General features: G+C 56.5%; 4 protein-coding genes across 6 annotated transcripts; 2 read left to right on the top strand and 2 right to left on the bottom strand.

Annotated features, from left to right (window-relative positions):
• Positions 1–350: 350 nt before the first annotated feature.
• Positions 351–6,939, top strand: COQ9 (coenzyme Q9). Its single transcript, XM_042027199.1, has 9 exons — positions 351–429; positions 747–918; positions 1,499–1,634; positions 1,989–2,131; positions 2,393–2,477; positions 3,631–3,735; positions 4,897–5,052; positions 5,429–5,482; positions 6,817–6,939. Exons 1-9 carry the CDS (start codon positions 366–368, stop codon positions 6,850–6,852), a joined length of 951 nt encoding a protein of 316 aa, XP_041883133.1. The 5' UTR covers positions 351–365; the 3' UTR covers positions 6,853–6,939.
• Positions 6,940–6,969: 30 nt separating this feature from the next.
• On the top strand, positions 6,970–12,875 carry POLR2C (RNA polymerase II subunit C). The gene is made up of 9 exons (XM_042027200.1): positions 6,970–7,163; positions 7,379–7,428; positions 7,681–7,749; positions 7,915–7,967; positions 8,077–8,205; positions 8,904–8,955; positions 9,420–9,588; positions 11,638–11,712; positions 12,365–12,875. Exons 1-9 carry the CDS (start codon positions 7,078–7,080, stop codon positions 12,507–12,509), a joined length of 828 nt encoding a protein of 275 aa, XP_041883134.1. The 5' UTR covers positions 6,970–7,077; the 3' UTR covers positions 12,510–12,875.
• A 1,270-nt stretch (positions 12,876–14,145) lies between these two features.
• On the bottom strand, positions 14,146–19,578 carry DOK4 (docking protein 4). 2 transcript variants are annotated; one of them, XM_042027197.1, is made up of 9 exons: positions 19,497–19,578; positions 18,218–18,425; positions 17,233–17,340; positions 16,882–16,996; positions 16,666–16,785; positions 16,387–16,576; positions 15,940–16,078; positions 15,725–15,848; positions 14,146–15,631 (listed from the first exon to the last, which is right to left on the bottom strand). In XM_042027197.1, exons 2-9 carry the CDS (start codon positions 18,281–18,283, stop codon positions 15,507–15,509), a joined length of 987 nt encoding a protein of 328 aa, XP_041883131.1. In that variant the 5' UTR covers positions 18,284–18,425; positions 19,497–19,578; the 3' UTR covers positions 14,146–15,506. The 2 variants fall into 2 exon arrangements, with proteins under 2 accessions (XP_041883131.1, XP_041883132.1); XM_042027198.1 differs by lacking the exon at positions 17,233–17,340.
• Positions 19,579–20,326: 748 nt separating this feature from the next.
• On the bottom strand, positions 20,327–26,834 carry CCDC102A (coiled-coil domain containing 102A). Of its 2 annotated transcripts, XM_042027195.1 has the most exons (9): positions 26,743–26,834; positions 24,709–25,275; positions 23,388–23,590; positions 23,164–23,272; positions 22,809–22,925; positions 22,516–22,725; positions 22,089–22,259; positions 21,879–21,982; positions 20,327–20,849 (listed from the first exon to the last, which is right to left on the bottom strand). In XM_042027195.1, exons 2-9 carry the CDS (start codon positions 25,225–25,227, stop codon positions 20,723–20,725), a joined length of 1,560 nt encoding a protein of 519 aa, XP_041883129.1. In that variant the 5' UTR covers positions 25,228–25,275; positions 26,743–26,834; the 3' UTR covers positions 20,327–20,722. The 2 variants fall into 2 exon arrangements, with proteins under 2 accessions (XP_041883129.1, XP_041883128.1); XM_042027194.1 differs by lacking the exon at positions 26,743–26,834 and having other exon boundaries at positions 24,709–26,680.
• Between the last annotated feature and the right edge of the window lie 21 nt (positions 26,835–26,855).

Below are 26,855 nucleotides of genomic sequence, written 5' to 3'. Positions count from 1 at the left end.
CGGGTGAGGGGCGGGGGGCGCGCCGGGGGCGCGGGGCGGGGAGGGAAGGGGGGGGCGCGCTCCCGTGCGCGCTCCCGTGCGCGCTCCCGTGCGCGCCCCCCGTGCGCGCGCCCCGATGATCGGGGCGGGGCGGGGCGGGGTAAGGTAAGGTGAGGTGAAGGGCACGAGGGCTGTGAGGGAACCGCGGCGGGCGCCGAGCGGGTGGGTTTGAAGGAGAGGTTGCTGGGTGGTATTTTTCTTTAAAAGCGTCGGCCGTGAAACGAAATTTGTTAAAAAAAAAACCAACAAACCAACGAACCCAAAAACCAGCGGCTAAATTAAAAGTTCCCCCCAGGGTGTCGTTGAGTAATCGGTCAGTGATTACGATGTGGTGTCTGTCACGGCTGTTCGGCTCCCGAGTAGGACTTGCCTCTTGGCCCCTGCTCGGAGGTCAGTGCCTTCCACCTAACCCCTTAATCAGGGCTAAAAAGGGGACAGGGCATGTTTGGGTGCCTGGTTTCCAGTCCAAGATTGGGAAACTATTTGCAATACATGCCATTTTCACTGTTCTTTCCCTCACAAAACATTTTTGCTTTATTTTTTTTCACGTAGACATGAGCTCAGCTGAGACTGGCACTAATCAGAAGCGTAAAAAAAGGCTCTACGAATTTCTGTTCTTTTCAGCTGTGTTCACCACAACTCTCCACCTGAATTTTCTGTGTGTCCTGGTGTGGGAAGGAGATGCTGACTCTTGGTTTCCCTTGCAGTGGTCAGGTGCCAGCACTACCCACCACTCCGTGCTCTCCAGGCCTCGGCTACGCTGAGGAGATCATCCGACGAGCACAGGAAGGAGCCATTGACATCTTCCTCTCAGCAGCGCTTTGATTCGCCTCCAGCTGGGCACCAGCCTGAAGAGGAACCCCAGGGCCCTCGCCCCAGGTAACTCACCAGCTCCTTCTGGCACTGTCCCATGGGCAGAGGGATTGGAGGGCTTTTGCTTTCCTGAAACTCGCATCTGAAACTTGAAGACAACAAGATCCAGAGTTAAGGAGCCCCAGACTGTAGCAGCTAGAGAGCTGGTTTGCTGTGACAGTGCAAATTCCACCATGGAAACAGTATGGGACTTGCTTTCAAGAGGGAAGCTTTCTTGTCTGCAAAGGGTATGTCTTTGCTTCTGGATTTTTGTGTAAATCTAAAAAAATAGGGACAATATGTTGACCATATGCCCGTGTTAGAAAAGGTTGTAGTTTAGTTTTCTGTAAAGGAGGGGGAATGTGGGGCTGATTGGTCTCTGTGTAGGCATCTGCATTGAGCCCTCCTTCCCTTATTTTTCTCTTCTCTCACAGCAAAGGTGCGTTAAGAATCGTTTTTCTGGACAGGGAAGGATTTTACTGGAGGAGGCCAGATTTATACTAAGCATGTCTCAAAATGTGCCTGGTGTCAGTGAGTGAGTGGCAGAGTCCAGGGTTCTGATGTTTGGTGGTGACATTCCCCTCACTGTAACAATACCTTCTCATAGTTACACTGGCCAGGGCGGCCAGGAGTCTGAGGACTATGAGAGCGAGGAGCAGCTGCAGCATCGAATCCTCACAGCGGCGCTGGAGTTTGTGCCTGAACATGGCTGGACTGCAGAGGCCATTGCAGAGGGAGCCAAGGTATGTGGGGAGAGAAGCAACAAACCAGTTGAAAACTGGATGGAGCTGAAGTGCAGAGACAGCCAGGCCTGCATGCTTCCCCCACATACTCTTGGGCGATGCACCTAAGTCAGCAAATGCTACTGGGCCGGAATGAAACCCAGCTGCTACAGATAACCCCCTCAGAGTTAGACTAAGGCATGAGGTAGAGTAGTGATCCTAAAGAGAGGAAAACATGTAGGAAGTGCTTTTTAATGCAGCGTTGTTTTGTTTAAATTCACATAATGTCTTCCACAAAATTAATGAAACTTTTTCTAGCTGGATCCCTCTTAGCAGTGTCTGACCTGGTCTGTGCTTCTCCCTTCTTCTCTACAGACCCTGGGCCTCTCTGTTGCTGCAGCAGGGATGTTTCACAGTGATGGCAGTGAACTGATCCTGCACTTTGTGTCTGAGTGCAACACCAAATTGTCCAAGCTGCTGGAGAAAGAGCAGAAACTAGTGCAGCTGGGTGAAGCAGAGTGAGTACTAGGTGTGAACAAATGTCTTCCTTTGCAGATTTTGGGAACTGCGTAGACAGAGAGGCCACCTGGGACACAGATAAGTTAAAAGTGTAGTCTACCCAAATAAAGCCATTTTCCCAGATACAGACTAGAACCAAAGGCATGAAGGATATATAACACTTTGCTTATCTAATGCTAAGCCAGGTGGAGATTGATCTTTCAAGATCAGAATTGAATTTAACTTGGATGTGCTTCCTAATTATTTTTTTCCTTACCCAGGAAGAAGCCTATAGATGAATTCTTGAGGCATGCTGTGGAAGCCAGACTGAGGATGCTGATTCCATATATTGAGAAATGGCCCCAGGTATAAAAGTAATACCAACATTGTCTCCTTTGCGTGTGTGTATTTTAAACACCCTGTGACTTTCAACATAGTCTCTCCACCAGATTAGTTCAAGGTTGTAAATGAAGCCCTGGCTGGTTCAAATGATTAGTAGCCTTCAAGAGGAGAGCAACCTTGGAAGGAGGCAGTTAAAGGTGACCTTAGAGCAACTATTTCTCGCAGTTCTGGAAAGGCAAAGCTCTCTGTTGTTCACTCCACCCATCTGGCATCCCCAGGGTATAACCTGTGTCTCTGCTCAGTCCTATTTGCAGTGTCACTGCAAGTCAGGCTCTGTGCAGCGTTGCTGTGGCTGCACTGGGATCACCTGACACCTGGAAATGCAGAACTGCTTTGCTGCAGGAAACTGTCATTGACTGACAAAACCCTGGCAGCCTGAGGGTAGAGCTGTGAACTGAGAAGGCTCCATGCTTCAAAATACAGATTTAACTCTCAAGCCGTTCTTCCCAGCGTGGGAAAGGAATTGAATTGTGGCCACAGTGACAAGCAAAGAGTTCCTAATCTTGGGCTGCAAAGATTGCTGTGAGGTCAGCCTCTGTCCAGAACCACTGCTGGCCTCTGGGCAGCTGAATCCAGCACCCCATGCACAGAGAGAGAGTACAGGCTTCATGTTGTTCTTCCAGATTAGCATAATTTACCTTGTGAAGGATGTGGGTGGTTTGTGTCTCTCCTGGCATTGTGTGATTATGTTCAAAGGCTGCAGGATCCCAGCAGGGCCATTATGGCTGGTGCTGTTCTGCCCTTGGTTGCCACTCTTGAGTTCAAAGTCAAATTCAGAGAAATGAGAGATGTGACTCCCTACCCACAAGGGCACAGCACAGGATGAGTCAGCTCAGCCTCAGATGTTTCCATGCCAGAGAGGCACAGGGATGTCTGAACTGAGCAGGGATCTTTCGGCTCCAGTACAGGGTGAGGCCTGAACTTGCCAGCCACACTGTGTGTTCCCTGCACATCCTGTTGCTTGTAAGGACTGCAAAGAGCTGGGAGGACTTGTCACTGGGAGCTGGAGGCAAGTCAGCAGCAACAGGGAAAACATAACAGAGCAGAGCACTGTTGGTCTGCTTAAATTGCATCCTTCTCTCTTGGGCTCCTATTTCTGTGTGTGTTTCCTTTGCAGGCCCTGAGTGTCCTGTTACTCCCACGTAACATCCCTTCGAGCCTCAACCTCCTCACCTGCATGATCGATGATATCTGGCACTATGCTGGGGACCAGTCCACAGATGTGAGTCCTTGTGCTTTGGGGACAAGCTGGTTCTACCCCTCAGCAAAATCATGGGTTCAAGTAGGAGTGGGGTTGAGTCCCTCTGCAAATGGCTCCTTTGTTGAGTGAAGAAGACATTGCAGAGGGACCCAAGGGTCTTTATAAACTACAGTCTAATTTCTTAAGAGCCACTGAGAATAAATGCAAATTACTGCCAATGGGATTAGTGCAAATTAAAAGGACCTACTTTCCTAGGCTCTTAAGTGCTCTTCTTTTTGTTTTTGAAGATACAGACAAAGTTGTTGAGATTTTGAGACTAAGAAGTTGATCCTGTTTTCAGTGAGTGAGCAGTGGGTCTGTCAAACAGCTCTCTTCCACCAGCAGTAGCATTTACAGACTTGACTTGAAAACCTTTAAAGAACCTACCTAAAAATACCAGTAGCTTATTAAAGCTTTCATCTTTCTGGCAGGAAATAAAAGAAAATTATAACCTTAATTATAGCAATTAATAAATTACTTTAATTCTTATAGATGTAGGGAGAGATGGAAAAAGCTAAATGAACCATTTTAACAAACTACTTTAATAAACTTCTTTTATCTGTGTATAAAAGAGAAGCTACTGCAGTGAAAAATAAATAAGATGGCTGAAAAATTAAAGGAATAAACCAGAAGACAACTGAAAGAACACAATTGCTTCAGGAACTGAAAGTCCCTTATGTGTTATGCAAGTCAAATCAACATGTTGGAGCTAGTGTCTGCACTGAGCTGTTCCTAAAGTCTCACTGATGCAGGGATTAGAAGAGGTTCTAATGTTGGTGTTTTGTTTGCACCTTCTGACTGGTTACATGAGTTTTCCGGGCAAGCCGTGATGCTGAGCCTGCTCCCTCTTTCCCAGTAAAGGGATTTAAAGTCCTCACAGCAGGTCCCTTTTCCCAACACCAGGAGCCAGGCAGAGTATTCTCATGCCTCAGAGACTCCTTCACGTGGGTTTTTAGGAGCACAAAGAGAACAGAAAGAGTTTTGTCACAGGCCCTGAGAGATCCAGCTGCCTATGGCAACTTCGCCTGTATGGGGAAGGAACGTGCTGTGGGTGTGTGATTTTCCCTTGCTGTTCTCTGATAGCTGCACTCTTGATGTGCATTCAGATCACAGCTTTGTCTCTGTCCTCCTGTGCCCCTGCAGTTTAACTGGTACACTCGCCGGGCTGTGCTCACTGGCATCTACAACACCACTGAGCTGGTGATGATGCAGGACTCGTCCCCTGACTTCGAGGATACTTGGCGCTTCCTGGAAAACAGAGTAGCTGATGCCATGACCATGAGCAATACTGCCAGTCAGGTAACCTTAGGGACAAGTGTGCATGCAGCAAATCCCTTCTCCCCAAGGATATATGTGGGCACACCTGGCTTTTCCATCCTGCAGATCCCACATCTGCTGAGAGACACCCTTGTTGCTGTCAGTTCACAATCAATAAACTATTATGTGTTTTTTAGTAAAATGACATGTAGCTGCCCTCTTTGTCAGACTGTCCCAATGGTTAGGAGACATCCCAGGAAACCCCTTCCATGTGTCCTATCTGCGGCTGTCACTTGTCTGTGGTGCTGTCAGCACCTTTCTGTAGCAAATACGTTTGTTGTCCGTTCCATCTGTGTGTTTGGGGGCCACAAGTGCAACTGCAGGAAGCAAAAGGTCGTGTTCTCCCTGTGTCTCCCAGGTACAATCCACTGGAGAAGCCGTTGTCCAGGGTCTGATGGGAGCTGCAGTTACTGTAAGTAATGCTGAAACCAGCTGGGCTGTGAGAGCAGAATTGCTTCTGAATGTCATCATGTGTTTTCCTCCCAAATCTAGAGGACAACATGGAAAAACAATCGTCTTTCATAACTTAGATTTACTTAAGGGTGATTTCCTGGGTAGTTTGGCGTTAGTTCACTGTTTTGTGGTGAAATAACTTGTAATAGAGCATAAGGAAAGTACGTCAGAAGCTGCAGGGTGAGCTTTAGGGATGAGAGAGGTGACCAGAATAAATACAACTGTCCTCCCTTGCTTGTCACAAGATCTCTCCCTCTGCCAGGCCCTGTGCTGGAAATCTTGACAGAGGGTCAGTGGCCCCATGGATACTTGGGAGGTGGCACCTGTCCCTGAGCCAGCAGGGTGACTTCCTCAGGCTGTTTCATTTGACCCCAGTGCCCTTCCAAGAATTCATTCACTTCTTGGTAGTGTCCTGGACTGCTTTCTGTCCATGCAGAGGGAACTGCACTTCCTCTGGGAAATAGCTCTTTGTGTGCCCAGGAGTGACTTTTGACGGGCTTCAGGGCCTCGCTGTGATTCTATTTTTGGACAACTCCCATCGCATTTAGCAACAAAGTGATTTCCTTGTTACCAGAAATACATTTACCTTGTATCAGGACAAGACAAACAGGCTGGAACATAAATTAGAAATTATTTTTACTGATGAAGCACTTCTCAATAATTTCTCCCACCTCCTTCCCCCTGCAGTTATGGTGAAATTTAGCGTCTCTCCTCTTTCATACCTGCATATGCCAAAAGGATCCTCCACTAGAGAAATCCCGGGCTCTGTTTTACATCCACACGATGCTCTCGGGTCTGGGATATCTCCCATTGCCGAGGTTTGGTCTGTCCCTGCAGCAGATCCACTGCACAGATAAACGGGAGGAACTGGATGGATTCTGAAGCGGGCTGGGTTGTAGTCAGATGGCTTTAGGGCAGAATCATCCCAATACATAACTATTAGGGGAACACATCCCGAACCTCCCACGTCCAGGGTGTCCCGAGGGTAGCACTGTCCAGGCGTGCTGAGTTCTGCAGGTCTCTGCAAGATGAATGAGTGAGCGTAAATTCACTGCCGAGGTCTGCATGGCCGCAGAAATAAACCCAAGCTGAAACCTACTGACCGGGAGTGCAGGTTCCGGTCAGAGGGGTGGCCGGAGGTGGATCCAGTTTGATCCTTGCCTGTCCCCAGACCACAGTGATGCCTCTCGCCCCCCGCATCACTGCTCGCAGCACAGGGGCCTCCCCTCGGCACCTGCTCCGGCGGCCGCCCCGGGACAGCAGCACTAAACCCCGTTCTCCCTGTGCCCACAGATCAAGAACCTGGCGGGGCTGAACCAGCGCCGGTGAGGCGGCGGCGGTGGCGACGGCGGTGGCGAGCACCGGAGGAGCCGCGCCCGGCCCTTCCCCGGCACCAATAAAGTTGTACTCAGCCTGGCACGGACTCTTTTTGCGGGCGCACCGGGGCCGGGGGGAGCGGGGTGGGGACGGACCGGGCGGGCGCTCCGGGCGGCGGGATCGGGGCCGGGATCGGGAGCGGGATCGGGGCCGGGATCGGGGCGGGGCGGGGCAGCCATGCCGTATGCCAACCAGCCCACCGTGCGCATCACCGAGCTGACGGACGAGAACGTCAAGTTCATCATCGAGAACACGGACCTGGCGTGAGCACCGCCGCGGAGCCGGGCCGGGGCGGGCGGGCCCGGGGGTGAAGCGGCCGCGGGAGGCCCCGGGAGCGGCCCCACGGGCCCGGCCTCCCCGAGGGCGCCTCCGGGAGGGTCTCTTGAGGCAAAGCCCCGCAGAAGCTCTGGCCGGCGTCTGTGCGGGCCCGCAGCCCCACGCTCCCTCATGCCTAAACACGGGTGTTTCCCTCCGTCAGGGTGGCAAATTCCATTCGAAGAGTGTTCATCGCAGAAGTCCCCATCATAGGTGAGGCCTTTTGCTTGCCTGTGGTCTCAGTCCCTTAGACTGCCCTCCCTGTGGCTCCCATGACTTCCCCTCCGTGTTCTCCCGCACCTCCCCGCTGCTTTTGGCTCTCCTTACCCGTGCTCGGGCAGCACTGTGCCCTGCAGATGCTGCCTCGGTGTGTCTCTGCAGTCTCTGTAATGTTTTCTGTGACCTCACAGGCTGGCTTTTCCCCACATGAGTATTTCTCAGCTTGTGACTTTCTCTTCTCTGCAGCCATTGACTGGGTCCAGATAGATGCCAACTCCTCCGTGCTCCACGATGAATTCATTGCACACAGACTGGGTGAGTGCTGGGGTGGGGAGGAAGATGAAGGTGGGTTGTGGGCAAAATCAGTCCAGAGATGCTGAAGCACCTTTGTCAGGTGCTGTTCCTCCACTGTCTTTGCAGGAGAGTTAGGGGCTCTTGTGGTCTCACTCAGACATTCCTCTGATTTCCTGCTTCCCACAGGTCTCATCCCACTCACCAGCGATGACATTGTGGATAAGATGCAATATTCCAGAGTGAGTCAGGCGAAATGCTGGGGGGAATAATTTTTGAGGGTGGTGCGTGTTTGATCTGATGGAAAGCTCTGGCAGTTTCTTGCATGGAGAACCCATGTGTGTGTCCCAGGACTGCACGTGTGACGAGTTCTGCCCGGAGTGCTCCGTGGAGTTCACGCTGGATGTCCGCTGCAACGAGGACCAGACTCGGCACGTCACATCCCGCGACCTCATCTCCAACAACCCCCGCGTCATTCCGGTTGGTGCCGTCCCGCTGCGCGTCCTGCTCTGCGTTCCTGCTGAGGCAGGGTAGCAAACACATGGAATGTAGACACAGCAAGGCCTCTGAGCATGTTTCACATCGCCCAAAGCTCCACTTAAACTGTAGTGGGAGAGCAAAGCAGGAATAGCTGCAGAAGCAGCGTGTGTGCCAGTGTCCTCCTCATCTCTGCTGTGTTGTCTTTCACTTGCTGTCTGATGGGGTGCAGAGCAGTATGGCCTCATCCTGCAACCCTCATCCCAAAATCCTTGGCTGCCCCTTGACAGGCCTCTGGCTTGCTGGTTCTTGGCTCTCAGCATGGCAGAGTGTGAGGAGCCTGGGCCAGGGCAGTGCTGCCAAACAGCTCCTGTGCAGTCATCTTGGGGAGGGTTGGTGGTGCCAAAGTGGGACAGATGCAAAGGGACTTACAGAGAATGTTCTAATACACTGTTGAGGTGGATCCAGATGTCACCACAACCTGAGGCTGCTCCTGCTGGTGACGGTGTCTGCCTGGGTAAAGCCCATCTGGAGCCTGCTGTCTGTTACTTGCCTTTGGCTGAGGTGCTCTGAGTGCTGTGTGTCATCTACGGCAGCTGTGGGAGTGACTTTGGGAACTGAGCAGATGTGCTGTGCAGGGCTGGAGCACTCATCCAAGCTGATCTTGTCATAATTTGCTTGCTTTTGTTCTGCTGCTGCAGGTGACATCTCGGAGCAGAGACAATGACCCCAATGACTACGTGGAGCAGGATGGTGAGTGGTGGGTCACTGGGAATAAGAGCTGGTGGAGGAAATTAACTTTTCTCTCAGGTTCTTTGAACTCATTCTTCCTTTACTAGCTGTGCAACCATAAGGCAGCCATAAATCGGATACTTCTGAGCTGCTGGTGTCACTGCATCAGTGGGGTAGTGTTTTGTCTTAATGCCACTTACAGATTGTCCCAGAACTAAAGTCAGAGGGTGCTTCTGTCTCTCCTTGTGAGAGCTTACAGACAGCAAAGAAGTGAAATGATGTGATGTTGGCTGTTCCCTGGGGGCCTGTGCAGCTCCTTTTTACTTAGCTGCTCTGGGGACACAGCTGAGCCCCTCTAAAATCCAAGCAAACCCTGGATGCTGGTGACATCTTCCTGGACACCAAAAATCTGCTTTTGCTGCAGTGTGATCCTGCACGCTCATTTCTCCTCTGCAGCCTTCTCAAACCAGTGTGTGCTTTTCCAGACATCCTGATCGTGAAGCTGCGCAAGGGGCAGGAGCTGCGGCTGCGAGCCTATGCCAAGAAGGGCTTTGGCAAGGAACACGCCAAGTGGAACCCCACGGCCGGCGTGGCCTTCGAGTACGACCCCGACAACGCTCTGAGGCACACGGTGTACCCCAAACCAGAGGAGTGGTATGTCCTGGTGTCTGTCTGCAGGGACTGGGAAAGATTTTCCAGCAGCCAACAACTTACTCTTCAGCCCTGGGGATAATTTGGGTCAGTAAGTGATGGGGAGCGTGCCTGCCACATCCCCTTGCACAGACTCGGCTCCTGGGTTTGGGTAGCAAGGCCAGTCACTTGTTTGCAGCTGCACACAAGGTGGACTGGTTTGTGGTCATCTCTTGTCCTCCCTCACGTACCATCACTGCTGGTTTACCTTGCTTTTATGCCCCTTTTCACCACTTGTTGCTGATCTTCCCTGTGCAAGTGTTTTGTAGGTCAGGTAAGGTCTGAGGAAGGAACAGATCCATATGAGAAGAAAGAAGCTGCTATGAGAGCAAAGAGTGGAAGGTTGGGTTGCAAGGCTGATTTTTCAGCCTGGCTTAAGGAAGCCCAGTATGGCTCTGATTTAACCCATACATCTCCTCACTCCTGGAGCCTGAGCTTTGGCGGGGTTTCCCTCTCTGGCCCTTTCCTCTCCTCTGAAATACCATTCTGCACAAGTTGCATGCTGCTTCTCATCCAAAAGTGACGTGAGTTTACATTTGGAAACCTGCTGCCCTGCTTTCGATGGGCAAGGCCTTTATCCATCATCACTTTTCATGAACAGGTACCTGAGCTGCTCCTGGCTCTGTATCCCAGTGATCACGTGGCAGACATCCTGCCACTGAGCACGCTGGAGCCAGGAGCATAGCGAGGAACCAGGTGCTTCAGGCAAGGCAGAGAGAGGCAGAGAGCAGGGACCGGGCAGGGTAGTGGATGTGCTGCTGTAAGCATTGATGGGTTGCAGGCTCAGGAGCCTGGTGTGGCATACAACAGGACACCAGGAAACAGTTTTTGAGAAGTTCTAGACAAAATATATGTAAAAGTTGGAAAAATCCCACAAGAGGTTTGATATTGGAGCTGCCAGTTCTTGATGATATGTCTCTCTTTCCAAGTTCATCTGACTCCCTGTGAACACAATACAGAGCCAAAGGCTTCTGCTGTCCAAGGCTAGCTATGATTTTTGGTTTAGTTTTTCATGGTAGTTGCTTTTTGAGGCTGTTGGCAGAACACTGGCATACAGCTAGACTCTCCAAACAGCTGTCAGGGTGGTGGAAACCTCTGCACTGTTTTGGTCATGGGTGGTTCTGCAAGTAACAAGAAATCCCAACTCCATTAATTAACACTTCATCTCTCTCAGTGGTTTGTAAAGGCAGAGGGTTTGTTTGAAAAATACAGTTTTATTTCAGGCAGCTGATTACAGGGTGCTGGGATCAGTGTTTCTGGGCATTGCAGAAGGGCAGAGGAAGGCCAGTGGGAGACCTTGGTAGGTACAGGATTTTCTGTGCTGGCTTCTCAGACAGCTCAAGGCTCTGGGTTTTCTTACACGGATTAAGGGGTTCCACACAGTCTCTCTGGTGTGGTGCTCTATAAACCAAGGGATGCAGCAGGTAGAAAGATGTGACACACAGGTATTGCAGTGATTTTGGTAGAGGAGTGGAGGCACAGGACATCAGGATGGAGCTCATTGATGCAGCTGATGTCTGAGGTTTTTTTCCTGCTGGGTTCAAGCCAACTGGGCTTCACAGACTTGAGTACTGGAGTATTCCATTGCTTTCCTGGCCCAGTGGAAAGTAGAAAGAAAAGATAACCCAAGGTCCATTACTCCATAAAAGCATCTAGGCTCCATAAACACAGTCCCTTCAGGAATTGATATCCCTTCACTGTGAGCATCTGCCAGATTGTTTGTACCAGTGTAGGTGGTTTATGAGCCACAGTACAGGGCTTGATGAGTTTGGGCATAGCAGGGCTGATCCTCTTCTTGCAGTGCTGCTGGATTACTCTGTGGCATTAATGAGGAGCCAGAAAGAGCAATGTGAGACAGCTCTTTTCTGTAACTTGATGTTTGATAACCACCCTGTTGTGTGCTGGATGTGAGCCTCAGAGCTTGCTCTCTGGGGCCAAACTGAGTGCCTGGGCTCTGTGGGGCCAGGCTGGAGCAGGGGCTCTGTGCTAACCTCTCCTGCTCTCTGATTCCAGGCCCAAGAGTGAGTACTCGGAGATCGATGACGAGGATGCTCAGGCTCCCTATGACCCCAATGGGAAGCCAGAAAGGTAGGGAGCTGAATGCAGTGCTGCAGCTGGAAGATGGCGTGACTGGCTGGGTGCATCTCACGGGCTCTCATTAATAGAGGAGTGTCTACTTTGTGCTGAAATTGCCAGACCAGGGAGCTGACATTCCCTGAAAAGCAGGGCAGGAGTTGGTGTTAAGTGGTGATATGCCCAGGTCTGGCAGGTTTTCCCCTCTGGGAGATACTAGACAGTACTCCTGAGTTTGTGTTGCCAGGTAGGGTGGTGCACACTCGGTGGAGTGTGAGGCCTGTGGGGGAAATATCCTGGCTTAAGGTATTCATTCACCTGTGTGTGTCTCACGCTCTTGATTGCTGGTGTTACTTACACTGCAAAAGTGCCTCAGCCAGCCCTAGTCCCTGGCCTGGGGCTCTGTGGTGGCTCGCAGGTCACAGTGCTGAACAGAAATCAATATCAGAAGTGCTCTTACAGCCCATGAAGTTGTGAGTGTTGGTGTGATGGTTGTAGAGGGGCAGCACTGGCTGTACCCTGCTTGGGAGGTGAATGATGATGATGATGATGATGATGATGGTTGGGATTCCAGGCAGATCTCCCTGCTGTGGGCATGGATGGCTGAAATAATGTGCACCTCCTTGCAGAGCAGATGGTGACTTAACCCCTTGCATTGTAACCTCAGGTTTTATTACAACGTGGAGTCCTGCGGTTCTCTGCGCCCCGAGACCATCGTCCTGTCTGCACTGTCCGGCCTCAAGAAGAAACTGAGCGATCTCCAGACACAGCTGAGCCACGAGATCCAGAGTGACGTCCTCACTATCAACTGAGGTGGCTCCTTGCAAGAGAGTGCTGAGCTGTGAGTGATGCCTGGCTGAGATCTAGGGAGAGGCTTTTACCTCCCCACCATCTCCCTCTGCCTTTCCTGGCCCAGCACCTGGTTGGTGACGCCTCTTCCCTGGCCTTCCTTCCCAGGGAAAGCCATTGTGATGTGTAGGGTAAAACAGGAAGGGAATCAGTCAGTGAGCATCTTAGCTGGGGCAGGCTTTGTTTCTAAGTGATCCCAGAGTTTTGGTTCTGGTGCTGGATTTTGGCCATGTGGTGTTTGGGATCGGGAGGCGTGTACCTTTGTTACACAACCCTGCTTTATTTACATGTCCATTTTTTACTGTGCTGAATAAAGCCTTACCCCCACATTTTTCTGTCATCCCTGAAAGCTCATCCGAGGCTGCTGGAGGAGATGTCACATCATTTACTTCTCTCCAATAGACATTAACTTAATGAGATCTGCTTTGGAGGGAGCATTGCTCACTGATGCTGATTGCTGCTTGTGACATTATCTCCTGAGGAGAGCAGCACCCCTCCTGCAGGCAGCCCGTCGTTCATTGATCCGGGCTTGCTTTTAAAGCAGATGTTTGAGGCTGGGGTGGGTGAGTTGCTGCAGAAGGCAGCACTGTAGGGGAGCTCAGCTGGGCCAGGCAGGTGAAGCTGTACTTACAGACTCCTCAGGAACAGGCTCCACCCCTGTGCTGTATAACCTTTCTCTGAGGAGCTGGGTGGCACGGGGTCTGTCAGTAATGGCCTCTGGCTGATACCTTTCTTTGTGCCCACAGCCCCCAGTGTATGCTGGGCTAGAGCTTGGTGCAGATCCCATGCCCTGACCCCCCTGGCAGTGGCTGAAAGGCTCCAGCAATGGCCTTTGTCACCCCTCCTCCTCCCCTCCATCAGTGCCCAGCATGGCTTGGGATGAGCTTATTGGTGACACTTTCCTGGAGAGACCCGCAGCTCCTGTACCATGGAGGCTGGGAGGGAGGGGAAGGCCTGTGTGCCCCTGTGCTCATCCCGCTGTGGATGGGGATAGTTCAGGGAGTAGTGACAGGGTCATGCTGAGCTGGGGAGAGCAGCCCATGTCAGCATTGCCTTCCTCTCCAGGCTGCTGCTTCCATTTCCTTCCCATGGCAGAGCTGGCTGCAGCATGGGTCCCCGTGTCCCCGTCCCTGGAGGGGTCACTGCGCTGGCTGGCGTGGCTGTCTTACCTTGAGGCCAGTGCTGCCAGGCAGTCATGGCATGGATAACTTACCTGGCACAGCTCTGGGAGAGCTGGGAGATGGTGTGCCTTGAAACACCTTCACGTGGAGACTTGGAGCCACCACCGCCCTGGCACATCCCCGGAGCTCCGGGGAGCTGGAGGCAAGGGTGACAGTGGGCTGCTGGCATGCTGTTCCACTCCGGGTTGTTTGATGGAGAGTGGCAACTCGCTCCACCCTTCTTCCTCTCCCAGTGGTTTTAGGGCTTCACTTGAAATGTCCTGGCCATGGCTGGAGGCAGAACAAAGCCCTGAGCCAAGCCTGCTGCCAGGAACCTCAGGAAATCTCCCCCCATCAGCATTTTTCTCTCTGGCAGGCACTACTCCCACTTGCGCTTCCCGAGCGCGCTTGGATGGAACAGACAAACAGGAAGGGTGGATGTGGATAAGGGTTGTTTATTCATTGAGCAACTCCTTAAAAAACAGAAAACCCAAACATTTTTGGTAACAAATGTTAAATCTTTTCCAGATGAGGTGCGTAGCCAGAAAAAGAGCAAGTTCCACCTCTCACCCCAGGGGGGACACACTGCTGGGCAGTGCTGGGGTCCCAGAGCCCCTCTGTGCCCAGCCATGCTGCGAGGAGCAGCCTTTCTCTGTCCCCATGTCCCCTCAGCCACAAGCTACACCACCCTGAAACACAGTATTTACAGACCACAGATTCCCACATCACGACACTCCCTGTGCCCAACACATGGACCTGGAGCTTTAAAGGGCAGAAATAAAACCACCAAGCATCCAACCCAGACGGAAGAGGACTCCAAAGAAACACCAAGGTTTGCACGGCAATAAAAAGATAGCCCTTCTAAAGGAGGTCAATAAATAGGAGAACTAGAAAAAAATCAATTGCTTTTAAGTTCAGCACATGAAGCCCAGTTCCAACCCCAGTGGGTGAGGAGGGAGTGAGGGCTATGGGAATGCACAGAGGAATGTGGCTCTCTCCTCATCAGCATGGGTTTCTCTGCCCTGGGGCTTCTCGTATCCACAAAGCTGCCCCTTGAGAGACAGATGCTACTGGCCAAAACCAGTCCCATGGTTGCCCACCAGCAGATAAACTGGGGGCACGGCAGGGGGACACAGCTGTGGGAGGAGTGAGGAGTGTTTGGGTGGGAGAAGCCGGGGAGCTCAGCTCTGCCCGGCCGCTCACCCCAGCCAACCCCCCTGGAAGGAAAACCAGTTTCTCCTGAGACATCTCAATTCTACAGCGAGTGTTTAAATAGCTTGAAGTGCAAAAATCAGCTCAGGGGTGGCAGGGTGTCCTCAGGAACACCCCACTCTTCATAGGGGGGTGGGACCCTGCACCATCAGCCTGGCACAGCTGCATCCTCCAATGCTGCTCCATGGCCATGGCAGAATGATGCTCCAGCCTTCCTGCCATGCAGAAGACTCCGAATTTCTTGACCCCCCCAACTCTCTTCACCTCCCAGCTGGATCCCCGAGAGTCAAAAACCTCTGGACATCTGCCCAAGGGCTCTTCAGCAGCCACCACATTTGCATTCATGTGAGAAGGAAATATCTCTTACAATATGGATATTCAATATATATTTGAAGTCAGTTGAGGCTGAGCCAGCCATCGCCTCCACTAACGCCAGACCAGGGCGTGAGCCAGTGCCTGCTTCCCAAGGTCTTGGCACGGAGGTGCCCCAGCTCGGTCTCCTGGGGATTCTGAGGGGTGGCTGCCTTCATCCTTGCCACCCCTTGGAGAAGAAAAAGGGGACCGCTGCCACAGTCCCCCTACACCAGCTCACGGGGACGATGTGGGCTCCCTGCCTTCAGGCTTGTCACTTTTGGAGGACTTTGGCTTCAGCAAGATGAACCTGTTGAGGAGGTCGGTGTCCGAGCTGGCCTGGGCACCTGCATACGCCTCTCCTGGGGACAAAGCAGAGGATGGGTTCACCTGGTGGGGAAAGCTCCAGGGGCTGGGGGAGCAGCAGCTCCTCGGGGTGGGGTGGGGACACTCACCGGCATAGCTGGAGGACTCGGCCATGTTCTGGGAGCCGGTGATGTGGTGCCAGTAGGCACTGCGGGGCAGCATGGTCGTGGGGGTGCAGGGGTAGGAGAAGTGCTCAGTGCCCTTGTTCAGCAGCTGCAGTGGATGAGAGGGGGGAGGAGGGTGACACAGGGCCCCTGGAGTCTCCCCCAGCTGTGTCCCCCCGTTAGCGTAGGCTGGAGCTCACCCTGACATTCTTCTCCATCTCCAGCAGGACCCTCTTGTGCTGCTCAGCGATGGCCAAAGTGGCGCTGTGCACGCGCTGGTAGATCTGCTCGCCCTCCTGCGTCTGGAAGGTGTAGAGACCTTCTCCTGCGTCGCACATCCTACGGGGATGTGGCACAGGATGTCACCAGGGTCTTCAAGCCAAGGGATGATAAAAAAAACCCCACCCCAGGTGGCAGCTGGTACAGCTCCCACACTGTTAGAGCTGTTCCTATGTCCCTTCATGGTGTTGAGCTGGGACCAGAACTAGCTCCAAGCCCCCCCTGCCACGGGCACACTGTACAGGCTAAGGCCACCACCCCAGCCTCAGGCCAGCCTGTGATGATGCCAGCAATGCCACTGCCTGGAGCACCAAGCTGGACGAAGGCACACAGTGGTGATCCCTGTCCCAGCAAGGGTGACTTCTCACCGTCCAGCCTCGAAGGTGAAGCGGGTGGCGTCGCGGCCGTAGCGGCGCAGGGAGCAGAGGGGCCAGGAGACCAGCTTCACCCGGGGGTTGTGCGTGTCCCAGAGGTAGATGTTTTCGTGGGTGATCTGCAGCTTGCACTCGCCATAAACGTCCAGGTTGGGGCAGGGGAGGAGGAACACGTTGAACCGGTCTGGAGACAGGAAAAAAATAGAAAATAAAATAATCTGCGGGGGGTGCAGCGAGGCGGAGCCCCGGGCGAGCACTCGCCGCCGCGCTCACCCGTCTGCTCGCACTGCACGCCGGGCGCCAGCAGGTCGGGCTCCCCCAGGCTGATGTCGTTCAGGCGGGCGCCCAGGCACTCCACCGACAGCGTCTTGTACCACTCCTCCGCCTCCAGCTCTGCAAGACACCACGGCAGCCCCTGGGCGACCCTGGCCACGCCGGGGTGCCCCACCCAGCACCCCCAGCCCAGCTTCCCTGGGCGCTGCCCCGTACCTGAGTCGCAGGTGAAGGTCCGGGCGGAGTCGTCGGTGAAAACGATGGCCACCGCCTGTCTCTTGGTCTCCTTGGGCAGCCGCGTGATGCACTTGACATTGCTGATCTCGGTGACCTACAGAGGAGTTAAGGGGTCACCGAGGGCTGCACCCAGACCCCAGCTGCTGCTCCCAGACCCTGTCACCCGCTGCACCCAGCCCCTGTTCCCTGCTGCACCCAGAGCCAGCTGCATCCCCCTCCGGAGCGCATGGGGACAGCCACCCAGCAAGTTTCGGCAAAGAAGGACCTGCTCTGGCACGGGTCCGCGAGCAGCGGGCAGCACCCCAGCACCCCTCCAGCGCAGCCCCTCACCTTGGGGCACCCACGCAGGCACGCCGACTTCTCATCCGGGTACTTCTCCAGGCGCTGGGGCCCTTTGCTGGAGGATTTGCGGAAGACCAGCCAGCACCGGCGGTAGATCTGCCGGACAGACAGCGGCGGCTGCTCGGGGCCCCTGGGGGTCCCTGTCCCCACCACATCCCCACGTCCCCCTGTCCCCATCCCCAGGACCCGTGCCTGGTTCTGCTGACCCTGCTGGCCTGGGGACAGGAGGCGATGCTGGCGATAGGGATATGCCGAGGCTGCCATCATCTGCCCCCACCCCCCGCCAGTGCTAATTACAGAGCTTAATTAATGAACACAGACAAAGCTCTCAAGGGGACCGCTGTTCTGGCATTTCCCCGTCCCCTCTCCTACAGCCCCTGCTTCTGAGGGTGGTGGGGCCACCGTCCCCGGGCATGTCCCCCCCACTCGAGCCCGCTCCCTCTTTGTTCTCCCTAATTAGCATGAAATTACCCAGCATGCTCGTTGCTGCCGGCTCCAAGCCATGGAGATGGGCGACCAAACCCCCTGACCCCCCACCTATGGGTGCTGCAGTCCCACACCACCCTAATTTGCACCCAGCAGCTCCAACCTCTGCCGGTGAGGAGCATCCCCGATGCCAAACTGTGTGTGCAGGGAAACTGAGGCACGGGGGTAAGGGAGGGCTCAGGAATATCCCCCACACCCTGGGTGACCTGGGACAGGTGAACGGGTGTTACTCGGTGCAGGATCCGGCCGGTGCAGGAGCTGGACCCCTGGGGCTGCTGGGTGATTTGGGTACCAACAAGTGGCCTCTCCCTGCCATCCCCCACTCCTCTGCCACCACAGCCCCCAAAATGCTGCTTATTCAACCCCAAAACAGGGGCACAGGATGCCGCAAGAGGTACCTGGCCACGTCACCTCACAGGGAAACCAGCACCCCAAATCCATGGGTGTTCTCCCCCACACTCCCCCATTCCCCAAGATCCCCACTCACCCCCAGCTTCTTGCTCTTCATCCTCACATAGCCCTGCTTGATGATGTCGTTAAAATTCGTCGCCATGGCGATGGCTCGATAGGGTAGGGGATATTTTGGGAGGGGGGGGCTGCCTTCACTTTCGCCCCCCCCCCTCCATCCTCTTCCTCCGTACCCCTCCTGTCTCACCACCGGCCCAGCTTAGTGCTAGCAGTGTCCCCCATGCTGGCTGAAAAAGAGAAATGACAGACCGACGGGTGACATCTTCCTCGTCCTCCTCCCCCTCCTCCTCGTCGTCCTCCTCCTCCTCCTTCCCCTCCTCCTCCTCCTCCTCCTCTTCCTCCTCCTTTCGCTGCCTGAACCATCCGAGTGGAACAGTCCGGTGTTAACCCCTGCCAGGACAGTGGAGCCAGGATGGCACAGACAAGTGGTCGGTCCCCTGCCACCATCTCCAACATGTGTCCGAGGGGACACCCACACCAGACCTCGCCCGCAGGTCTCCATCACCTCTCGCACCTCCATCACCTCCTTCCTCCCAGGCTGCTCGCTTGGGCAGCAACATGGCCCCGGTGGCCGGGCACCAGTACGGTCCAGCGGTAACGACCTCCTGTTGGCCAGGCCAGCTCTGGTGTGGGGTGTTTCGGCCAGCACCAGCTGCCAGAGGGACCCCGGCTTCCAAGCTTACACCCCCTGGTGTAACCCAGCCTCTCTCCAGTCCTACCATGAGCTCGGCCTCGCTCAGCCTGGTCCCTGCTGGTTCCCCCAGCCCCAACCGGTGGGACCAGGTGGGGACCAGGTTCCTCTCCCAGCTGGAGAAGTCCCAGGCAGAAGGCAGTAACCCAGGAAACAGAACAGGGCCATCCCCGGGGATGCTCCTCCATGCCAGTGACGCCCTACTCCCCAAAGCCCAGCACCCAGAGGACTGGGACAGCACCTTGGGGACCTCCCGCTATCCTGACAGAGGCCGGGGGCAGCGCTCGCCTCTGAGGGGAATATCCCCCCCATTTCCCCATCCCCGTCACCCCACCCCACGCACATGAACACCCCAAGGGAACTCAGAGATGCTCGGAGATGCCTCCTGCCCCCTACCCCCGACCTGTCACCTCGGCACTCCCACACCTGGCGGCCCCCAACCCCTCACCACCCATCACCCGCAGGGCTCCCACCGGCACATCCCTCCCGGCGCTGTCACCCCCCGCCCGCTTGCCCCCGACACTTGTCAACCCAAACCTCGGTCAAGCCCCGTCCTGTGTCACCCTCTCCGCCCGCCCCCGTTCCCCCGCCGGTTCCCCCGCCTTACCCGGCCTCCCGGTGCGAGCGGACCCGCCGGAGCCTCCGCGTCCTGCGAGCCCCGGAGCCGCTCGGCCCCGCCCGGCCCCGCCCCGCCCGGCCCCGCCTCTCCAGGGCCCGCCCCCGCCCCGGTACCCCCCCTCCACCCCCGGGCTGCCCAACCAGAGGCACAACCGGCCGCCCTGGAAAGAGGTTTCCATCACTAGGCTTCAGAGTGAACACCCCGCAGCGACTGACGGGCGGCGGCAGCAGCCTCTTGTCTGTCCCTCAGCTCAGGTGTGTCTCCATTCCCCCCTCTATGCCCCCCAAAGTGGTTTCCAGGCCTCTCACTAAAACTGCCCCCAGGCACCCCCACCCCTGCAGCCTCACTTGTTGGGCCATAAAAATATGAATAATCGCTGGAAATAAAAGGGCATTAAAAAACGCCATGAGCAGCAAAGAGCTGCGCTTTTATCCAATCAATTAAAAGGCAGAGCGAGGGGATTAGCTCATTGAAATATTAATTTTTAATAAGGTTGTGTCTGAGCGCCTCCAAAGCCCCCAAGGCCCTGCACTGGGGGGCTGGGCTGAAGGGGCTGTGCTGGGATGATCAGCACCCACAGGTGAGCACCTCTGCAGCCCTGGCTCAGCACCTCCCCAGGGTGAGCAGCTCTGGGGGAACACCTTTCACTGCACAGGCCCAGGGACAGGCTTTAGCCCCACACCAGGCATGGGGATAGGGATGCCAGTGGGTGACATTCAGACCCGTGCATGGCTGGTGAAGAAATGCTGATTCTCCCCGAGTGTCCCCTCCCCACCCTCACTCCTGTGTGGGGACAGACCAGCAGCTCACACCACCACCAGAGCCTGGGCCCATCTGGGCTCTGTATTTATAATAAAAAATCATATACAAATACATACATATATATAATATATATAAAAAGAAGTGGGCAGTTTTTGGCTGCCAGGCTTGGTGCCTCTCTCTGCCTGTGCCTCCTCCTCCTGGGCTCCTCAGCGATGCTGGCTTTGGTGGCCACATCAGTGTTCTGGGAGATGCCAGTGGCTGAAGGGGCATCCAACACCATCCAAGAGGCAGTGAGTTTGGAGCACCCCTGGGCAAATTTCTCCCCACTGCTCCATGCCTCAGTTTCCCCATCTATACAAGGATCACTGCACAGCTGGGCCCTGTGGCAACATGCACTTGAATGCAGAGGACTGATGTGGGACGTCCTGCGGTGGTGGCACTGGCCCTGGGCTCTAGGGCACCTGTATCTGCAGGTCCTCGTCCTCGTCAGGGTCACTGGTGCCGTCCCCAGCGTCGTCAGGGCCGAAGCGGGTGCTGCGCATCTTGCCAAAAAGTGGAGTGCTCTGCTGCCGCCGCAGCCTGCGAGGAACAGCTGCTGGGGTGGGGGCAGCAGCACGGCCCTGGGGGGGCCCTGAAGCTGAGCCCATCCCCCTGCACCCCTACAGCATGACTGCACCCTGGGGAGACTCCTTCCTGCAGTGCTCACTAAGCTCTGGGTGCAGGATGAGCCCCCCCAGCCTGGGGCCAACACTCTGGCATGGGGCCAGGGGGCTGTGGATGGTGCTCAGCACAAGTGGGGCACAGGCTAAACCCCTCCAGGGCTGGGCAGCACAGACCCAGACAGGAGTGCAGAGCAGGGAGGTGTCATCGCCCTAAAATGAGGAACCCCCAAAAACCCCAGGAGTCCCCATTCCCAGGAGCCTGCGGTGGTTGTAGCTCCCCACTTGCTCTTGCGTGAAAATTCATCAAGGAAAATTTATGAATCAAATTTGAAATCCAAAGGCCCAGGATCCAGTGAGATCCGACCAGTCCACTACACTTTACTGGAAAGCATGAATTATTTAGGGTTGAGTGCACAGGGAGTCTGGGGGGGGGGGGTGATGAATCCTCCATTATGCTTCCATGATTTAATGCAGATGTCCCAATAAAATAAAGGACGATTATAAACCACCCCCCTGCGCCTCCCGGAGCCGCAGCATCGATCCCACAGCCATTTCAGCTCTTTACTGCTGGAGAGGCAAAGCAGCGCTGGGGAAAGTTTTGAGGGCAAGAAAACTCAGCTCCCACCTCCCCAAACTGATGTGGGGATGCTAGGAGCCTGCCCTGGCCCTGGGTACTGGTGGGTGCAACCCTAAGCAGCATAAAACTGGGCTGTGCTGGTCTCTGGGCAGTCTTATGCTGGTTTAACTGGGAGGTGAATGCCACCCAGCTCACAGTGGGGTGAAGACTGCTCAGAGGATGGCTGTGCCCCTTCCGAAGGTGTGGGAGGCACTTTGGCCATGCTTAGCCAAGAGTTCAACCAGGCGGATGCTGGTTGAGGGATGGTGGCAAGGAGAACATCATGCCATCCTTGCTGGTCCCTATGTGGCTCACCCAGCCCCTGCTCACCGGGACTGCAGATGCTCCAGCTGCACCTGGAAGCTCTCGCTCTGCTCTGTCTGCTCGTCCAGCGACCGCTGCAGCTTCCGCGTCTGGTTGTGGGCCTCATCCAGCTGTGGGATGGGATGGGATGGGATGGGATGGGATGGTGCTGTTGGCAGCTGTGGAGGGAGCAGAACAGCTCTCCCTGACCCTCTCCACCAGCATGAGCTTTCCCACCTCATCCTCAGCTTGGGCCAGCTCCTTCTTCAGCTCCTCCACCCTCAGGCGCAGCTTCTTCACCTCTCCCTCGTGCTGCTCCACGCGGCGGTTGGCATGGGCCAGCTCAGCCATCTTCTCCTGGTACTGCTTCTTCAGCTTGGTGTGGATGTGCTTCAGGTCGGCCAGCTCCTGTGGGGGGTATGGGGCACAGGCTGAGCGTGGGACAGCCACCCCCACCACTGGGTGTCCCCTTCTCCCTCCCCAGGGACCTCTCCCATTGCCCCACCCCATGACCCAGGAGCTGATGGAGCAAGGACGGGGTCACCACCATCCCTTCAAGTGTGGTGGCAAAATTTGGGCTGGAGGGAGTCCTTGGGGATGCTGAGCCCCATGACAGAGTCAGCTAGGGATGGGGTGGAGGGGGACAGCACCACCCCTATGGCACCTTGTTCTTCTCGAAGAGCTCAGCCTGGATGGTTTTGAGGTCAGTGTCCAGAGCACTGGCTGTCTGGCGCCGCTTGCGAGCCAGCACCTCCTCCAGGTCCTCAATCTGCGCCCGCAGCTTCTTGTTCTCCCGCTCCAGGTTGAGCTTCTCCGTCTCCAGCCGCTCCCGCCGGCCCCACTCAGCCGCGTTCTCTGCCTGCAGCCGCTCCATCTGGGACAGGGGCACGGGGTGGCTGGGGGGCAGCAGGACCCCCTCGCTGCTCCCTCTGCCCCCACACTGGGGTCCGGCCTCACCTCTGCACGCAGTTCAGCCAGTTTCTTGTCCATGCTGGAGCGAGCCCCCAGCTCATCCTCCAGGTCCTCGGAGATGCGCCCCAGCTCGTCCTGATGAATCTCCTTCAGGATGTTGAGCTGTGGGGGGACATGGCACCCAAAGGGGGCTGTGAGCACCCACCTTCCATCTGAGCCCTGCCCACACTCAGCCACCCAACCTCTGTGAATGTTGGATCCGTAGCACTAATGAAGACCCTTAACAAGCAACCTGGAGTTGGGGAAGTGGCTGAGGGCCACCACGTCCATCAGGATGTGCCACCCTCTGAGGGACAGGCCACCCCCTGGGGCACCTCTGCTCCCCAGGCACCTCGCTCACCTGCTTCATCACCTCCTGCTTGTTCTTGTTGAGCTCCTCGTACTTGATCTTCCACTGGCTGAGCTCGCCCTCCAGCTTCTCAATGTTCTTGCTGAGCGCCAGCTTGTCCCTGGGGAGAGGCAATGCTGGTGACAGCCTGCAGGACCCCATGGGACATCCCATCCCAGTGGGGACCGGGCTGGTATCAGCTGGCACCCTGCAAGGATGATGCCCCAAGCACTCACTCCCGCTCCTTGAGCAGCACTTTTTGGGACTCATCCAGCCTCAGCTTCAGGGCAGTGACTTTGGTGGCATCCTCCTCCACGACGCTGACGTCCTCCCAGAGCAGGCGGCTTCGTTCCTGGCGGCTGAAGGAGGCCCGGGGGCCCCGCTGCTCCCAGCTCTCGTCCTGCTTGCTCGTCAAGATGTTTTCCATCAGCTCCAGCTCCTGTGGCGCCGTGGGTGGCCCAGCACAGGGGACAGGGTGAGGGGGCAGCCCTGGCTTCCCAGCCCCTACAGCACCTAGCCCTCACCCCATAACCAAGAGCTTCTCTCTCTCCATTCCCCAGGGATCCCCTCAGGCTGATGGAGAGGGACTTGCCCTATTCATGGAGGGGAGCTACCATACATGACCACACTCTGCTGCCAGCTCCCTGCTGTGCTGGAAATTTGGTATCCAAACATTTAAAACCAATTTATGACACTGATCTCATCCAGGACTGCCACGTGGGTGACCTTCTACCAGGTGCTCTGAGCACACAGTAAATGAGCCACAGGGGTTTCCGGGGGACAGGGTGTCCCTGGGGACCAAGTGTGGAGCCCGCGGGGGATGCTCACATTAGTTTCAGATTTGTCACTTGGCAGCTGTGCTGTCAGGTGGACTGAACTGTCACGGCATTGCACCCCAAGCAGTGACTTCTGTGCTGTGACAGAGCCAACAGCAGCAGAGGAGGGATGGCTGGAGCAGCTGGGAGCATCCCTGAGGTGGTTCTGGTGTCCCCTTCTTCCTCCTCCTCCTTCCTTCAGCACAAACCTCTGCCAGAAGCCCATATGGACACCCTAACATTTGAGCCATGGCTGGGAGATGCCACCAGCACTGCCAATGCCACCATCCCCTGTACTGGCACAGTGATTTTTGCCTAGTGCCTCCAAAGGGAAAGCCCCAGGAAAGGGACTGGTGCCAGTGCCAAGGTGATCTCGCTGCATGGGGCTATGAGGGCTCTGGACCTCCTCATGACACTGCTCTGAGGAGTCTGATGCCCCCAATGCTGTTCCAAGAGGTGTCTGCCCATCCTATGCTGCTCAGAAAGGGGTCTGAGCCAAAAATCCTGCTTGGAGGGGTCTGACACCCCCCATACTAATCCAAGGGGGGGTCTGAACACCCTGTACTGCTCTGAGTGGGATCTTACCCTCCCAATCTTGCCCCAAGAGCGGTCCCCCCACACTGCCCATCTTTACAGGACAGGCAGTGGTGATTTGGGGGTACACATGGGTAGCTGACAAGGATGAGGAGCTCCCCTGTTCCCCTGCCAGCCCTGCTCACCCGGGGCAGCCCCGCACTCTCACCTTGGCTTTTTGGGGCACCTCAGCCCCCACATCCCGCACAGGCTCTTGCTCAGGGCCAGCGTCCCCCTCTGCTCCATCAGCGGGTGAGCTGCCGGCGCTGGGTTGTGGCGGCGGCCGTGGCGGGCGCTCGTCCGGCCGGTCGCGGTCACGGTCGCGGCGGAGGCTGGCGAGCTCCTTGGTGAGGGCCTCCAGCCGGTGCCGCAGCTGCCGCACCTCCTCGCGCGCCCGGTTGCGCTCGGCTCGCACCTTGCTCCATTTCTCACGCCAGTTGGCCGTGCAGTCCGACCACCAGCGCATCGTCTTCTCCATCTGGGCCGCCCGCGCCCGCGCCTCCTCCAGCTCCCGCAGCCGCAGCTCCTCCCGCCCTTCCCAGTCCCCTTCCAGCAACGCCGGCGGGGGCCCGGGCGAGGGTGTCCCGCTGGGAGGGGATGGGGAGGGCTCGGGGGCCAGCAGGGCCAGGAGCGAGCCCCCCGGCAGCGGCGGGGAGCCGGCCAGGCGAGACGCCCCGCTTTGGCTCATGGCAGGGCTCCCCTAGGACATGGCCATCACCGTCCTGCAGCCAGGGACCTGCAGGAGACAGGAGGGGTCAGGTGGGGACTGCAGTAGGTGGCTGGAGGGAAGGGGTGGCAGGGGCACGGTCCCTGGCTTAGGGGAGCAGCACGCTGAGTGACAAGATCCCTGGAATGGAGCCTAGCCAGGTCCTCAGGGAACACTCTGGCAATGTCCCCAGCCAGGTCCCCAGTAAGCAGCCAAGTGATGGCTCCAGCCAGATCCCCAATGAAGACATCAGTGAGGTCCCCAATGAGGACCACAGCCCACTGCTCAGCCACCGGCACCTTGTCCCAGCTTGGCTCTGCAGGCACCTCTGCCAGCGCACCACAATGAAGGGAAGACATCTACATGTTATTCGCATGATGTCATCTGCATGAGGTCATCTGATGACATAATCTGAGAGCCTCCAAGACTCTCCCCGGTGCTGGGGTTGGGGTACTCAGCTGCACCCCAGCAGCTCCAGCGAGGATTACAGCCTGGATCCGGCGCCAGCAAAGCAGGAACAGCTCCGGAAGGAGAGCCGGAGCTGCCGGACTGGTGTGGCATGCTGGCAGGACAGTGTCCCGGCAGCTGGATGTGCTCTCCGGTGATGCCGCAACAAAGGGCCGGTGCTGAGTGTCTCCACCCCGGGCATGGACCGCACATCTCGGCACAGACCTCACATTCTGTCCTGGATCTCACATCCCGGTGCGGCCAGGCAGGCAGACCGCCCCAGGAAACCTCAATGGGAGGCTGCTGTGTGTCCTAATGGGATAAGTACAGGGTCCAGCCGCGGCTGCCCGCAGCCCCGGCGGGTTTTTGGGACGGTGCAGCCCAGACCTGCTACGAAATCCAGCTGGGCTGGGAGAACCAGTGCTGGAGCAGCGGGAGCAGAGGCCGACGGCAGTTCTGGGATTTGCATGGGGGAAAAACCTAATTTTTCTGGTGATATTTGCTGAAATGGTGAAGTTGTGCTAAAACTCAGCAGCAAGCCCAGGCCTGTACTCTCTGGGCTGCTCCTGGAGGAACCCCAGGCACTGGCAGGACCCGGCACAAGCAGCGCCCACGGGAGCACAGATGGTGCACAGGCACCCACGCAAACCCCACGGGAGCACATGCGGAGCACCGGCAACCATGCAGCGCCCACGGGGAGCACGCGTGGACCCAGGGCACCCCTGGAACACCCACGGGGAGCACGCATGGATCACAGACACCTCTGCAACACCCTCAGGGAGCACGTGTGGAGCAGACGGGACATGGCGGGAAGCATGCGTGGCTCACGGACACCCCTGGAACACCAGCAGGAAGCACGCGTGGAGCACGAGCATCCATGGGACGCCCGCGGGAAGCACGCGTGGCTCATGGACACCCCTGGAACACCCGCGGGAAGCACGCGTGGATCACCGGCCCGCGCGGATCGCGCCCCCTCCCCGCGGGCTCCGGGCGGGGGCGGCCCCGCCGGCCCCCCGCGCCTCCCCGTTGGCGGCGGGCGCTGTCGCTCACCCGCCGCGGCCCGGGCGGCGGGAGCCCCGCATTCCTCCGCTCCGCCGGAATTCCTCCGGGTCCGGCCCGGGACGGCCGGCACCGCCCAGCACCGCTCGGCCCGGCCCCGCCCT

Source organism: Corvus kubaryi, unplaced genomic scaffold, assembly GCF_017639235.1.
Source record: "Corvus kubaryi isolate FWS band 111438036 unplaced genomic scaffold, C.kubaryi_AGA036_p1.0 37300, whole genome shotgun sequence".
NCBI lineage: Eukaryota > Metazoa > Chordata > Aves > Passeriformes > Corvidae > Corvus > Corvus kubaryi.
Note: the sequence above shows the minus strand (reverse complement) of the source record. Positions and strands in the feature narration are given on the sequence as shown.

What these genes read in the sequence shown, in the direction of transcription:
- COQ9 (XM_042027199.1), top strand. Translation starts at nt 366, where the DNA reads ATGTGGTGTCTGTCACGGCTGTTCGGCTCCCGAGTAGGACTTGCCTCT. An exon ending in CTCTTGGCCCCTGCTCGGAG is followed by an intron (nt 430 to 746) that starts GTCAGTGCCTTC and finishes TTTCCCTTGCAG; the next exon opens with TGGTCAGGTGCCAGCACTAC. An exon ending in CCATTGCAGAGGGAGCCAAG is followed by an intron (nt 1,635 to 1,988) that starts GTATGTGGGGAG and finishes TCTTCTCTACAG; the next exon opens with ACCCTGGGCCTCTCTGTTGC.
- CCDC102A (XM_042027195.1), bottom strand. Translation starts at nt 25,227, where the DNA reads ATGAGCCAAAGCGGGGCGTCTCGCCTGGCCGGCTCCCCGCCGCTGCCG. An exon ending in AGCAGGAGGTGATGAAGCAG is followed by an intron (nt 22,926 to 23,163) that starts GTGAGCGAGGTG and finishes GTCCCCCCACAG; the next exon opens with CTCAACATCCTGAAGGAGAT. An exon ending in CTGGAGCATCTGCAGTCCCG is followed by an intron (nt 20,850 to 21,878) that starts GTGAGCAGGGGC and finishes TGTTCCTCGCAG; the next exon opens with GCTGCGGCGGCAGCAGAGCA.
- DOK4 (XM_042027197.1), bottom strand. Translation starts at nt 18,283, where the DNA reads ATGGCGACGAATTTTAACGACATCATCAAGCAGGGCTATGTGAGGATG. An exon ending in GACCTTCACCTGCGACTCAG is followed by an intron (nt 16,786 to 16,881) that starts GTACGGGGCAGC and finishes GGTGTCTTGCAG; the next exon opens with AGCTGGAGGCGGAGGAGTGG. An exon ending in TTCACCTTCGAGGCTGGACG is followed by an intron (nt 16,079 to 16,386) that starts GTGAGAAGTCAC and finishes ACATCCCCGTAG; the next exon opens with GATGTGCGACGCAGGAGAAG.
- POLR2C (XM_042027200.1), top strand. Translation starts at nt 7,078, where the DNA reads ATGCCGTATGCCAACCAGCCCACCGTGCGCATCACCGAGCTGACGGAC. An exon ending in ATCGAGAACACGGACCTGGC is followed by an intron (nt 7,164 to 7,378) that starts GTGAGCACCGCC and finishes TCCCTCCGTCAG; the next exon opens with GGTGGCAAATTCCATTCGAA. An exon ending in TGACTACGTGGAGCAGGATG is followed by an intron (nt 8,956 to 9,419) that starts GTGAGTGGTGGG and finishes GTGCTTTTCCAG; the next exon opens with ACATCCTGATCGTGAAGCTG.